The sequence below is a fragment of the Corapipo altera genome, unplaced genomic scaffold (genome assembly GCF_003945725.1).
Source record: "Corapipo altera isolate COAL_440 unplaced genomic scaffold, ASM394572v1 22, whole genome shotgun sequence".
Classification (NCBI taxonomy): Eukaryota; Metazoa; Chordata; class Aves; order Passeriformes; family Pipridae; genus Corapipo; species Corapipo altera.
Genome location: NW_020884886.1, coordinates 2,165,879 through 2,180,961, shown reverse-complemented (window position 1 = coordinate 2,180,961; position 15,083 = coordinate 2,165,879). Strand labels below are relative to the sequence as shown.

Genomic DNA, 15,083 nt, shown 5'->3' with positions numbered 1-15,083 from the left:
ATAGGCAATCACTCAGGCGTGGTTTTGAGCATCAACTCCAGAGAGATGCACAGTTACCTGGTTAGCTGATATTTGCAGCTGAACACAAAACCCGAAAGACTTCTCTGTACCATTTTATTTTTCCCTGGTGATGTCACAAAATTGCAAATATGGCTGTAAATGCTGATGGAGAGGAGATTTCATACCAGTCCTGTGGAAAAAAGCATCCATCTTCAGTTACCAAGGGCGAAGGCTATGTCGTATTCACTCTATGGCCTGGGAACTCATCACGATTGAAACTCAAACTATGGTAGCAAATTTGTAGCCCTAGGCACCTTCAATGCCACCTTATTTCTTTTCTGTCTGTGCTCTGTTTCTTTATGTTTATTTTTAGAATGATTGACTGTAACTTTTTAATTATATTTTTAATTGAGGTATTCAGCAGAAGGCTGGGACTCTTCATCCTGGTAAGGTGATTTTTACACAAGTGACTAGACCAGAACAGATGGTTGGTTGATCACAATGACAATTTTTTTAGGAGGTCAAGTGTTTCTGTGCTGGGAAAGGACTGAGTGAGAGACAAATGCACTCCTAGTTGAGACAAGCTCTTAACTTAAACATGTGTGAGACAATCTAATGAATTTAGGCTTAGGTCCTTCTGTGGATTAAAGGAAGTAAAATGTTAATTAGGATATCTCATAATATATGATCATGCTCTTGTAAGTGTAGCAAGTCCTGACAAACTATCAGCACCAGTATCTTCCCCAGTCCCACCCTGGGTGAAAGAAAAACACCAGCTTGATGCTATTTCCAGACCAGGTGCCTTCACTTGCAGACAGTCATTTCAGTTCCTCTCTCCTTTCTCCTGAGTGAGCACCTCCAGGATGATGGCAGGTGCCAGATGAGTTATCCTGTAAAACCCTGTGCTAGTGGCCTGTCTCTTTTTAAATTTCCAGAGAGTGTAAATACTTCTTTTAAGTCACTTTCTTTGTATGATTATTTTTTTTTTAATTTCCTATTCGGGCAGATGTGCCAGATAGGTCAGAGCTCTCCTCCGGGAATGGCTGGGTAGCACCACCATCTCCTTCCCACTGCATCCCCGTTTGAGATTTCCTCTGGATCTTTGCCCTTGCAGGTTGGAGTGGGCAAACTCTGACCTTTTCCACTAGGGTTAGTTTGACAATCTGAAGTGTCATGGGGAGGATGGGATGGGATTTAGGGGTTCATATTTCCTTCCCATCACCACAGGGTGTCACTCAGTCCCTACCACCACTGACCCCTATTCCTGCAGGGAGGGCAAGAGAGGGAGGGAGGGGCTTCTGGAGGAGCTGCCTGCAGAAAGGCTGGTGAGTCAGGTCAGTGTTTCCTAATCCCAATTTTGTGAGCTGGGTCAGAGTTTCCTAGTCTTGACTTCTACATCCCCAGGGAACAGCAGCACAGTGAATCCACACCCCTCTTGTCTTTTCTCTGCCCTTAATGTCACCTTGTAGGAAACTGAGTGTGGTGTGATGAGCTTAAGGGGTGTGCGTGTGTGTGCCACATTGCCTGGAATTAGGATGCTTCTCTCAGAAATCTGTATAATCTCTTTACTTCTTGCCTTTAGAGAATAAATAACTCTGTACTCACTGAATGTCATACTGATGCTAGGGACGAGCTCGCACACCACCTTGTTTAAGAAGTATACAGATAGCTAATTACATCATCCAGAATAAGCAAACAGAAAATAATGAATGCTAGTAAAATAGGAAAGAACTGTCTTAAAATTATTGTATGCATTGGAGTCATTCTTCCATGTAGCTGTGGATATCCTAGAGCATATTGTCATCAAATGCAAGAGACTGGGGTGTAATAATTCAGTGTAGTACTGTAGGCTCTCACAAACCCCATAAGATGTATGTGTAAAGCACAAGAAAATCTTGCTTATAAACTTACTGTAAGGAACTAAGTGGAAAAGTTAGAGTGAAGATTCTGAAAAGCACTTGCAAACTGCTCAGGAAAATAATTTCAAAAATTGTTCTAAAATTTCTACCTATTTAGTTGTATAGTGCCATGTAAATTTATTAACAGAGAAATACTGCTGCATTTGACTGTTGTATGCCAGACTGTGTGGAAATCCAAGGTCTTAAAGGTATCTGAGTCTGAGTTTCTTGAAGAGAAGTGCAAATACAAAATGTGCTGTGCATTGGAAACTCTCAGGATTGTTGCAGCAGGGGCTTCCCCACCTCACCAGCTCTCCTTGTTTTTTCTAGTGGAATGAGCTGGAGCAGAGAATAAAATAGTATTACAAACATCTTACTTGTTCCTGTGAAATAAAATCTGAAGTGGGTTATTTGTATAGGGCAGGTGAGTGGCAAACCACCCTCACAGAAAGGGGTGGGATGGAAGTTCTATCTTGGGATTGTTCTACATGGTTAGTCTGATTGGCAAAGGACTCTATTGCAACTAGGTCACACATCTAATTTATGCTTTAACAGCTACTTTTATACATTTAATTCAGGCTGATTTGTGTCTCTGATCACAGGAGTCTTTTGGAACACAGTAGAATATTGCTTGGTACTCTAATTAACACTTAGCACAATATAGTGCCTGTAATAATGTTTTTCGATGCTAATTAATTTGATTCATGCACTACTCCTGTGAGGTTGGTTTGTCATGTCTCAAAAACACTGTTTTCTAAAGAGATATTGGTATTGCTGTAACTTTATTAATAATACCCAGCAGATAATAAAGGAAGCCCTTGATTTCCCTGCAAGAATAACTTTAAAACAATTTTAAAACTGAGAAAATACTATTACCATTTTCTAGTGCTAGATTTCAAATCTCTTGAACTACATCCATGATATCTTACTATTTTATCCTTTAAATGAATCTAAAATCCTGATACATGTGTATTCAGAAACAAGTTGCTTCTATGCACAAGTACTAGTTACACATGCATGCACACACACATGCAGTATTTTTACATGTTAATCAAATTTATTAGTAAAGACTTTGGGCAAGTTATTTAACCTGTACATGCCTCAGTTTCCCCACCTATAAAATGGGGCTGATAGTAATTACCTATCTCACAGGGATATTGTGAGGCTAAATTAATTACTGTTAGTTCAGGATCATCACAGTCAAAGAATTTTGTGAGCATAAAGTATTAATGGTTTCACTTTCTTTGTTTTACTTGTAATTATTACTGTTCTTAAAAGTAGTCCACTGAAACCAGCTGCAATTATGTATAAATTAAAAAAAAAATGCATAATCCAAAAAAGGTACATCACTGGTAAAAAAAAGGTAATTTTATTTAAACACTGTTATTGGAACATGGTTATGTGGTAGCATATAAAAAAACATATAAAAATGGGTACAGTGGTATTTATTAGCACTGGTATTGAACTATACTGAAACCAACAAAACTGGCAGTGCACAGGCCTCATTTGCATCTTTGACCTTAAACTCTGATGTATTTGCAATTTCAAAAACACCCTGTACTTTTCAGAGTGCTCCAAACAGTATGATCTGAAGGATTCTAACAGATCTGTCAAGATTTACAGCTGTTACCTTTGCTTTCCCTTTTGACATTGAATGTTTTATATGGCTTTTGAATGGTCCATCCATATAAAGTACTCAGAAATGCTCAAAGGACATTTAAGGAAAGTCCACACAATTAATTTCTCAAAAGTAAAGCAATATAAACCAGTGTATTTTTGTACTCTGTAGAAGAGGGTGGTGGAAATGGCTGTGAAGAAATAGAAGGTACCAGCCTGAGGCAAGATGTTGTTATCTCCAATTCAAATCCAATTTCTTGGAATTATTTTATGATATTCTTATTGAATTATATGCCTCTTGATGAGTGTTCTTCTTTCAATGACTGGTGTAAAGAGGAGTAAACTGTTTATTCATGTAAAGTAGATGATTGGTTAAGTTACTGTCCTCTAGACAAATACAAATCAGTGCTTTGCCATTGGTAGTTCCTAGTGCAAAGCAGGTTTCATATGACATGATTATCCTGGTTAGCTGTGTTTTAGGTCCTTAGTGGAAATGCTGTACCTACTGTATGCTGTATCTTTAATAGAGGTCAATAGAATGGATCTGCAGTAGTTTCCGTCCTCCTTACACAAACACATGCTCAAAGAAATGTTTGGGAAAAAGAAAAGAAGAAAATATTTATAAGAAATTAAATACATGCATTGTTTGCAGTAACTTTTTGATGATGAACCAGTGGTTCTGATAAACTTTGAATTTCTAGTGTTATTTCAAGTCAAATACAATGTTGCTAACTTGATAGAATCGATGACAATTTCAGTCATAGATTTTTCCTATGTTTCCTATAAAAGAGGTTTTGTAATTTTTCACTAATGAGACTTTGGAGGTGTGGGGGGGAGAGAAACTAAGAATTTTATTTCATTGCATGGTCCCTGTCAGTTGAAGTTATTATAGTTGTTTTATTGTATATTGATTGATACCACTGTATTGTTTCCACCTTCATTTTTTATTTCAGCTTTTTAGGTGAAAGTAAGTTCTCATTTCTCTCAAAATATTGGCTTTCCACCAGAAAGAAATTTATAAGCATTTACGTTTATAAACATTGATTTTTAAGATGCAAAAATTTGTTGTGTCTTATAAGTCCATCCAAAAAGCTGCTTCCTGGCTCATTTTCTCTGTTCTAGTCCCAGTTGCACATTGCTTCTACAACTTTCTTCAAGAGAGTGGCATATAGCCAAATCATACTAGTCTGAGAAAGTATTTTTAAAACTTTCATTAGAATGTCATTTGATTGACTGTAAGTAGGTCTGCTCAGATCGTTTTCTTAATGTCAAGTTTGTATTTTCATGTTCCTTATTTCCTTTCAGTATCTCAGTATTAACCCTTTCAGTGCCATTTAAATTCATGTTTATTCCTGTGATGTTTTCACTTTTTTTTAGTCTATAATCAGTGAAGTGACAAATAACTTAGACCCTCAGTTAGCTTTTACAATTTATAGCCTAACCCTGCAGTCTTTGGGAAATGTCAAGCTGTACACTCTTAATTTTTTAATCTTCTATCCCAAGTTAGCCCTTCTACCTGATTGATCACCTTGGCAGCATTGCCTCCAATTCTCTGTGTAACCTCAAGCTGGAGGGGGTGCAGAAGGGTTTCTCAGTGTCGAGGTGGACTAGAACAGTTTGTTTCCCATGTCTGAATGGGAACATCATGCAGACAAAGTTTTTATTTTTCCCCTCTTTTCAAATATGTTGCATAAGCAGAGAGGATACTTACCAACAGGGAAAGAAGAACCTGTAATGGTACTTCAGGCTGCTCTGAAGGCTAAAGAATGCATTCCTCTTCGAATGTTTTTCCACTGAAATTGATACATACGGCAAGTTAGTTATATGATTTTTAATAAGTGAGATCTCATTTCCACAAGTCTTGAGTACCATCCTTTTTCCTCCTGTTAAATGGAGTAGCAGATTACTTACAATATGAATTGTGGAGCCATGTATGACTTTCATTCTTTTGATTCCTTTTTTTTCCTTATGTGAAGCTTGTCATCATTAAAGTTTTCAGGTAGTTTATGTGCTGGTAGCTGAGGTGATCTTCTATAAGACAGTATCTAACACAAGAAATGCTGGAAGGCTTAGAAATATGTACTCTGAAATGATATATGACATAGCTGTGTGAACAAAATCCTTATCAAAGAGCTGTTATGTTTTGTATTAAATACTTTTTAATAGTATCTCTAAAAATACACGTTCTTAATTGCAAACTCTTTGTCTCTCTGTCCTTCCAGATTGATTTTCTTTTAGAAGTGACATTTACTAGCCCTGACAATAAGTAGATTCTTCCTTTACACAAGTATTTTTGCTTAATATTATTTCCTTGCAACACCTGAAGGCATTACACAAACTTCAGCTTTATTGATCAGACTTGATTTCTGAGTTTCTGTAGAATTTGCATCTTTACAATGATTACTTGCAATACAGTAGACATAAAGCCCTGTTGAGCAGCAATAAGACACAGCAGTACATGGCACTATTTAAATAATATGCCTTTTTTGCACATACTTTTAATGGCATAATGAATATATTAATCACCAGGAAGGCCAGGCGTTCCAAATAACTTTCTTAGCATGTCTTATATTTCTATGTTATTTGTTGCTAATTTTAACCAGCTTTTGATACTTATATTTAGTTCTTACTGACAGTGTCTGCTCTTGCAGATCAAAGCGCATGAATTGGCTTATTCGCTTTTGCTTTAAAAAAGAAGTATTAATTCACACTGCTTATTGATTAAAACAGTTTATAAAAGGAAATCTTTCTGAAACTGTGAAACAGATATTTTTAACAGGGACAGCTCATACAGAAAAACAGCTGGCTTATATCCATGTGGCTTTTGAGATATTCTTGTTATGGATTAAGAATAGACTGTGCAGAAGAAGTTCTGGGCCCCTCAGTTCAGAAAGGATATTGAGGTGCTGGAGCGGGTCCAGAGAAGAGCAACAAGGCTGGTGAAGGGACTGGAGCATAAGTCCTATGGGGAGAGGCTGAGGGAGCTGGGGTTGTTTAGCCTGGAGAAGAGGAGGCTCAGAGGTGACCTCATCACCGTCTATAACTACCTGAAGGGAAGTTCTAGCCAGGTGGGGGTTGGTCTCTTCTCTCAGGCACTCAGCAATAGGACAAGGGGGCACGGGCTTAAGCTCCGCCAGAGGAAATTTAAGTTGGATATCAGGAGAAAATTCTTTACAGAGAGAGTAATCAGGCATTGGAATGGGCTGCCCAGAGAGGTGGTGGATTCACCATCCCTGGAGATTTTTAAATGCAGATTGGACGTGGCACTGAGTGCCATGATCTAGTAAATGGACTGGATTTGGACCAAGGGTTGGACTCGATGATCTCAGAGGTCTTTTCCAACCCAATCGATTCTATGATTCTATTCTATGATTCTAAGAAGACGTGTAACCCCAAACATCAGTAACATGCACATGGGCCGTTTTCAAATGGTAAAACTAGACTAAAGGGGAATATTATAATAGACCACCTATAAGTCCCAGATTCTCAGCAGAGCGTTTAAATGGCTAATATTACAGAATATCTTCACAAACAAGATAGTAAGGCAATTGCACAATTCACTGGCTCCATTTGATTGTGAATACACTCCTCTCTTTGGGGTTAATCTTTTGAGATGCTGAACTCTTCAGAGAAGTCCCTTGCATTGTTTAATTCTTCCAATTCTTTGCTAAGTAACTGGTGACACTTTATAGAAAAAAAAATTCACTCTCTTCTGTTTCTCCTCCTTTCTTCCCCCTCCTTTTGTAGTCCTTTTGTTCTTTTTCATTATTGCTGCTGTCTTTTGTTCTGCCTTGCCTGCCTTCTCTTCCTGATCAGTTCTCTACAGTCCACCTTTTCTTCCTTGCTTTTTGTTTTGCTTTATGTTCTATTTCTGTCTGTGTTTTTATTTGGATATGCACCTTACTGTATCCTGAGTGATAGCAAGAAGAATCATGATCTCTTCCCCCTTCTTGACTTTCCTCTGAGCTCTGCTGTATTACCTGGGTTGATGAGGTTCCCTATGATTTGTCTCACTGCAGTCCATCCTTCCTCTTTCTTTCCCACTTTGGTATCTTTTAATCCTTTCAGTTTTAATTTTGGCTCTCATTTTCTCTAAATCTTTCTGGATCTCTTATCCTTTGCCTTTCCAGAACTTCTCTCAGATGTTTGTCCCAGAGAGCACATGCTTCTAGTTTGAGATGTGGATGAGTATTGTACTCCCTGAAAGAATAAATAACTAGTATTTCCTATCTCATCAGTGTATATATTAACCTTGCCACTGGTCTATAGTGAAATTATATATTTAATTGGCAGACAGCTACATCTGTTATCTCCAAAATGCCTTTTTCTTCCTCCTTTTGGGTTATGGGGATGAGACATGGTGTTCAGAAGAGTTTTCTGGCTGGCTTTGCCAGCCCTGTGATCTGGCAGGTACAGAATTGCAGGAAGGTTGGGCAGAGACACCTTGCCAGACCATTGGGCTGCATTTGTATTTCAGTATGGGAGATGCTGAGACCCAAGTACATGCACAGCCTTTTAGAGAAATTGTTACAACCTCAAGCTGAAGAAAAGGTGAGGTAAAGAGGGTCCTTTGCTAATAGACGGTTGGGAGCAATTTGACTCGACAGGCTGTGGAACAGGTCTGTATGCAACCTTTCCTAGACGCAGGGACAAATGGCTTGCTTTCAAGTTCCATAAAATACAAATTTAAGCGAAGTCATCTAGTAGATTTGGCAGAATCATCTTATTGGAGGAGCTTGGAGAAGTTAATGGGAATAAGATAATAGAAAAACTCAGCAGTATCTTTGAAGGATAGGGTCTGTGTTAGAGAGGGAGTGTGTGTGAGAGAGATGGGGGAGGGAGGGAGGGGAGCACCGGACTAAATAAGACAAGGAAAAGCAGGGAGAAAGTGTTACCAGAGTGTATGATTTTACCACGAGTTTTTGGGTTTGTTTTGTGCAAGCCTTGAAGCTTACTTTAATTTGTAATGGCAACTGTTTTCAGGTTCTTTTTGATGCATAGAGACTTTAAAACATGAGTATAAATTGATGCAGTGCTAGGAATATGTGAAATTATCACCACTTCTACCTGTAGTTTAAGACAGATCTGACTCACAGCAACATCTCTCCTGGGGTGCATGGAAAAGAGGTTGCTTCCCAGGAGCCAGGTTGCGTGTATGTTCTCCAGAGGTAGCTCCAATGTAGGTTTACTTCTGGGAGGACTGTGGGTCATTTGCTAATGGTGTTCCCCCCTAGCACAGCACTGAGCTAGAAGGCAAGGGAGAAGAATTACTTTATAGAGTCTGTGTCTTGGATTTATACTGCTTAAATGTGATTTGCTAGAATACCTCCATGAGCTGTAATTTTATAATATTTAGAGAAGATGAATGGAGTTGGTATAGTATTCCTGAGGGTAACCACCAGCAACTGGAGTTTACTGAACATGTGACTAGAAATTTTAATTTTAGGAACAGAGAGTTCCTCCATTTCATATACACACCAGGCCTTTGAGTACAGCTCCTTTTTTTCATCTGTCACTGACAAGCTGTGATTTATTTCCTCCTGAGTGTAAAGTCATGGATTGTGCTTGCTGCAGTGCAGAAGGCTCTGGAGGGAAAACATAATCAAATGGAGAAGTATTCTTGAATTCTCTCTTGATCTCAGTCTATTCTGAGTTGCTTTTCTCTGACTGTCATTCTGCCAATAAGCTGGGTTGATGTCAAAAGGGGATTAACTAATTTTCATCATTTTCTGTGTGGCTGAGGAAAAATAAATACAAGAAGTTTGCAGCAGGATAGCAGATGGAAGAGGTGGGGAACTGGATCATCTGGCAGAGTGCTTTGGAAAGCTTCCACTTTTGTGCTTTACTTACCACTTGTTTTTACAAATATGTACACCTCCTATGATTTACCTTTCCATTAAACTTAGATAGGTTTCTTTGCAGAAGGTGGTTTTAAAGAAAATCACCCTAGTGCATTGCAAGTGTGGTTTTAGGAGACATCAAGTCCCTTTCTCACCTAAATGAAATTATCTTAGTATCATTGCTCTGTATTTATGAAGCTGCACTAGGAATATCAGTCCATCCTAGACTGGAGGAATATTTGGAGAGATAATGCAAGTTGGAACTGGAGAATTTTCCATTTTAAGAGTAAAGGATGAAAAATGGCTTATTTACAGTACATCTGTGGCTGTTTCAGCACAGGTGGGTCCAAAATCTCTCAATCCAGACTTGGACAGATAAATATAGATTTTGCTGGCATTACCCATGTGAACAAAAGGAAAAAAAATGGTAATTAAACCAAGCCCGAAATCATATTTTTTTTTTTGCTAATTAGAGCTATAGCTTTTTGTAAATATTTGAAAGCAAATAAAATAAAAACTAGACATATGTCCTGTGAAGATCCACAAAGCATTTCTTGCTACCCTGTTGTTAATGTGGAACATAATTTATTTAACATTGCAGGGCCAAATTCTACCCTAATTTATGACCAAGCAGTTCCATGGACTTTGTCATTTCAGCTTTGTGTTACAGAAGAATTTCACCCGCAGTGAATTTGAAATGCAGCTGCAGGTTAAAATCAGTCATCTTCCCACTGCACCCGTACTCACACAGGTGACCAACTGATTTTCTTTGTAATTCTTATTCCCATGGTTAGCACAAGAGTAGTTTGGATAGATGTAAGCTAATTACAACTAAGGTAGAACTTGGGTTTTTTTAATACTTGTGACTGCTTGATCAGCAAATGCTTAACACTGTATCTAACTGGATTTCTGACAAAGGGGCTCTTCCAATCCATGTAAAAGCTCTTAGTAGTCATCAGTATCTTACAGTCCATACCTTTAACATACACAGTCCTCTCCTTCTGCCTTTGCACATTCTAATATTTGTGAAAACATGCCTTCTCCTAATTTTGTTTCAGGTGACCTTGACTTTAAGCAGGTTTCTTTGTATACAGTATCAGGGCTCAAGGGAAGAATGAAATTAATCCATAACTGGTGCATTGTCATAAATGGGGAAAAGTGTTATTTGTATATTTTTGTAAATATGTAACATTTAATGGCAGTTTTGTAGTGACGTGCTGTTTTTGAGAAAAAGAAACAAATATATGTTTGAATATGCTTGACGTAACACTTAACTGTGATTCAATTGCACAAGTAATAGCTTAATCAAAAAGTCTTGTGCAATATGTAGTGCACACACATAACCAAGTATCTGTTAGTGATCCACTACCGAGTTTTTGGCAACTTTTAACAATGGTGATGAACTGTGCAGTACAGATTATCACGGTCTCTTTCAGCTTCCAAACATGTAGCAGGCAAACTACTGTATACGTACCTGTGTACTCCACTGCATCCAAAGGTATGCATTTGTCCTGAGAACCTGCACTCCAGGTTTTTCTTTAATAAAATTTGGTTCTAAACTATTGGTTGCTTTGTTTTTCTTGTGAAGCATTTCATGGGGTTTGTGGAGGGAAAATGGTTTAACCCGTCCACAGAGTCTGTGTGTTTTGTCAGTAACTAGCAGTAAAACTACACACCTTCAGCAGCATGAACTCAAAGGCTGCAGCAAACCTTCATCCTCCTCCTTTTTAGCCACTCCACTTTCTCCTACAGTGCAGCTCAAGTTCATTGCTAGGAAAAAAGGGGAAAATCCTTTTTCCACTTTTCCCTGGAAGTGGAGTTTTTGCAGTATAACTGGTGGAGGGTGACACTCTGTGGTGAGACTGAAGCCATGCAGCTGCTGTTCTAGAACTCCACTGAATCAGAGGCTGAACATTTTTATCCAGCTAAAGAATTAAAGAATTCAGCAGGTTTCAGCCTCTCCCTGTAATAGACCACCATCAACAGAACAAAGCTATATCTGTTCTTCTGCCCCTCCCATGCCTTTATTCCAATCTCTTCCATTTTCACTGGCTTTACACACTACTTGCTCCTTGTTTATTCTTTTTTGTTTATTAACTTTATTAATTTTACATTGTCTTTATCCCACTCTCTTCCTAAGGAATTGGCTGTTCTATAGAGAAGCTGCATCCTCCTTGCAAAACTGAGGGGTCTGCAAGTCAAAATTTATCCTTAAGTCAGCTATAGCTGTATGCAAAGATCAGGCCTTGACTCAAAATAAAACTGGAGCTACAAATTATATTCAAACCCATACGAAGCCAGCCAAGACAAAATCTTCCGAATTGTGCCCCTTGGACGTGCCCAGCAAAGACGTACGATACCTATTTCACTCTGCCTACAGTCCTTGGAAATGAAATGCATGATTATGTAGCGTATTTCTAAAAAGGTCTGGCCCTAGTGTTATACAGATTTGCTCTTACTGGTCCTGGTAAGTGCTCTCTGCCTTTGCAAAGGTCATTAAATTGCTAAAGTCATAATATGCCTTGCATCTCTGCAATGTGGACATTCCTTCGTACTTCAGAGTCTTGAGATGAACTGCTACTGGGGTAGCTCATGTTTAGGGTTGGACAGTTTATGATTTGGTGAGAGGTGGTTGCTGCTTTTCAGCTTGATACAGCACCTTGGCCTTTCCATGGAAAGTCTGACACTGGTAAAATAAAAACTTGATGGTTCTTTTCACCACCTATTGTCCTCAATAGAGAAGAGCAGAGATGTTGCTAAGTGTTGTGGATATGCAATGTGAAGTCTTATTAAACCTCAACCTGGCACAAAGCAGCAACATAAATTATTATCTACCTTTTTTTTAAATTAGGTATAGAAATTTTATAGACTATAATGAAGTTTTAATAGGACAACAAATGTATTATTTATTCACAGAGTGGATATATTTTGAGGATCGAAATTAAAAGTCTGCCCTAGTTCAGCACTTTCTCATGGTCCCTTCTGAAAGATCTGGCAGCTGGAGGAACCTTGTGGTGTGGGCTGTATGACCCTACCCTGTGGCACACCATGCTAAATGTGAGGCTGGGTTCAGAAATGAAGATTGAGGCTTTCCCTACTTGTGTAGCTCAACTAGGAAACATTTCAGTGGTTGTCATCTTAGGTTCTCTAATCCTATATTGTGGCTAGCTGAGACTTTAAACTGCAATTTATCTCTACAAAAGCAGCCTGTTGAATCTCAAGTGACAACATTTCATTTTCAAAATTTAGTGCTCTGATATAAATAAAAGCAAAACTAAAAGAAACCCTAAAGTTGCTTATTTTTAGTGATGTTCCAACAGTTCTTTCCAAGGAAAGCTCCTGAGTTGGAAGGGCAGGAGTGAGAACAAACACAGCCAAGCTGTCCCCATAAATGAGACACCAAATGAAACTTTTTAATACTTAACCTGAAGGGCTACTTTACTTCAGAAACCAATTTCTGTGGGAAAAAATAATTAAGATAATCACTTCACTTCTGTTTTCTTTGCTGTCCTCATCAAAGTCATATTAATTGCTCGACTATTTTGTAGTTTAACTGGTTTCAACATCATCATAAATTATGTCTCTACAATATGCTCTATAATAATGCTCTGAGGCACAAACACCAGCCAGTATTATTTCCTGTTTTTCATTAAGACACTGACTTCTCTTCCATTTTTTTCTTTTTGTGATTTATGCCTTGAAAGATGCTTTACTTTCTTATGAATTCATCTACTGTGGTGAGAATGATACTGCACTCTGACCCTCATGGCTTTCAAAAGCTGAAGCAAAATGCTACAGATATTGTTCAGTGTATTTTGAAAGTGATAGGATAAATTCTCACCATTACAGCATTATACCAAAAGCTGATCTCAAAAAAATTCAAGATCAGCAGTACATGCTAAAAAGCATGTTAAAAATCCTAAGCAATAATTAAGTGACAGCAATTAATAGTCTATTTAAAAATAAATAATTAAACCAGGAATTAAGATTTTCACTCATGTTCAACTTGGGACCATGTAGCTGTAATCCTACTGTGCTATAATTCTACAAAATTTAATGGGAAAATTATTTCTTTGTCATTGCTGAATAGGAATATCCTTTGTAAGATTTCATTTTTTTCAGTTATTTAATAAATTGTGAAGGAATAATATTGCATTGCCTTGATCTTAAGACAGCTGCTTGCTTTAAAAGTGAAATTGAAAAAAAATATTGTTTTATAGAAGGGAATGTTTTTGTAACTGCTGGTGGAAAAAAACTAAATATTTTTCTATGAAAGGAAAGTTTCATTTATCAACAGCAATATGGCAGGGGAACAGGGGGAAGCACATGAGGACCCTAAACCGGAACATGCTTCCAGCCTCCATCTACCCTGGAGTTGGACCTTTGTGCTTCAAAGCAGGTAGCTTTGTGTTTGATAGCCTTCAGTAATTACTTTCTGCCATGAATTTGGCTTATTGTTTATGGACCCATATAAGCTTTTAGCATCTGTAAAATTCAGTGACAAGTTCTGTAGATGAATTGGGCAGTGAGTGCAAGCAAGTCTGTGCAGTTATTTTGAACCTGCCCAATAATTTTGACACCCTTATAGTTTGTACTCGTAGTGACAGGGACTATTTCATCCCCCAGTTTCATAACCTTTTAATGTAGTCCATTCCCTCCTCAAGATTCCCCCCACCCCCCGCCAGAAATGACCTTATCTTTGTTTTCCCCTTGAATTTCACTATGAGATCAATAGTATTTTTTCTTGTCTGGAGAGGTTGCTATGCCCCCTGTACCACCACCTATAGAGTTTACTTATTTATGGCACTCAGTGCCCAGATGTGAATTATGTCCTATAGATCCAAAAGCAGATGACTGAGGTATCAGCAATGCAGGTAGTTTTTGTTTTTATAGCATTTGCAAGTTGTACAGCTCAGACAAGGCCTAGAGCCATCTGCTACATTTTAGACCACAGAAGTATGCCAGCTTTTTTTTTTTGCTGTTGTGTTTTTGTGTTTATTTTTTGCTTGTTTTGATGTTTTGAATTTTTGTCCCTAACTGTTGTTACTATGCAGTACATGGACCTAACTTATAGCTCCATACTGATCTTGGAGGCTGTTAATTACAGAAAGGAAACCAATCAACTACTTTCTAATATTGCTTCCCTCAGTTTGGGAAAATGAAATGTTATTTTCTATTTCCTACATTTGGTAATAATTGTGGTGTAATAGGAACAAGAGCAAAAATCTAAGAAAAAAAACAAGGAGTAATTATGGCTTAACACTTTTCAAAGTCATCTGTCAGTCGCCTGTAAGGAACTGCTGTATTCATCTTTAAGTAGCCTGGCAATCAGCTCAGTTTGATTTTAATCCACTTTCATTTCTTAGGGGTAATTTTTAATGTTTTACATTTTACATAATTTATTAATGGAGTTGACATCTAAGCAAACTGATGCAGTCACACAAGGCAAGAGGAAACTGCTGCTATGAGCTCTAAATACATTGAACTTCCACTTTCCATGGCTGAGTGAGTCCTCAGATAGACAGCATTCAAGTTGCAGAAGGTCACTGCTCAGTTACATGGGGGCACAACTGATAGCAAAAAATATTCATTATAACCTGTCCAAGCATTGTCCAGCTGACTGGCGCAGCAGAATGGGACTCAGCTGAGGCTGACAGTTGTGGGAGACTTGCTAAGGTGCCACCAACTTCTCATATAGACAAATACCAAGAAACAACAACGCAAACCC

General features: G+C 38.1%; 1 protein-coding gene across 1 annotated transcript in view; it reads left to right on the top strand.

Annotated features, from left to right (window-relative positions):
* Window positions 1-3,189, top strand: part of SORCS2 (sortilin related VPS10 domain containing receptor 2) — a 543,833-nt gene extending 540,644 nt beyond the window's left edge. The window contains 1 exon segment of the mRNA XM_027642785.1: window positions 5-3,189. Coding sequence (XP_027498586.1) covers window positions 5-28 — 24 coding nt within the window. The 3' untranslated portion in view covers window positions 29-3,189.
* The last annotated feature ends 11,894 nt before the right edge of the window (window positions 3,190-15,083 follow it).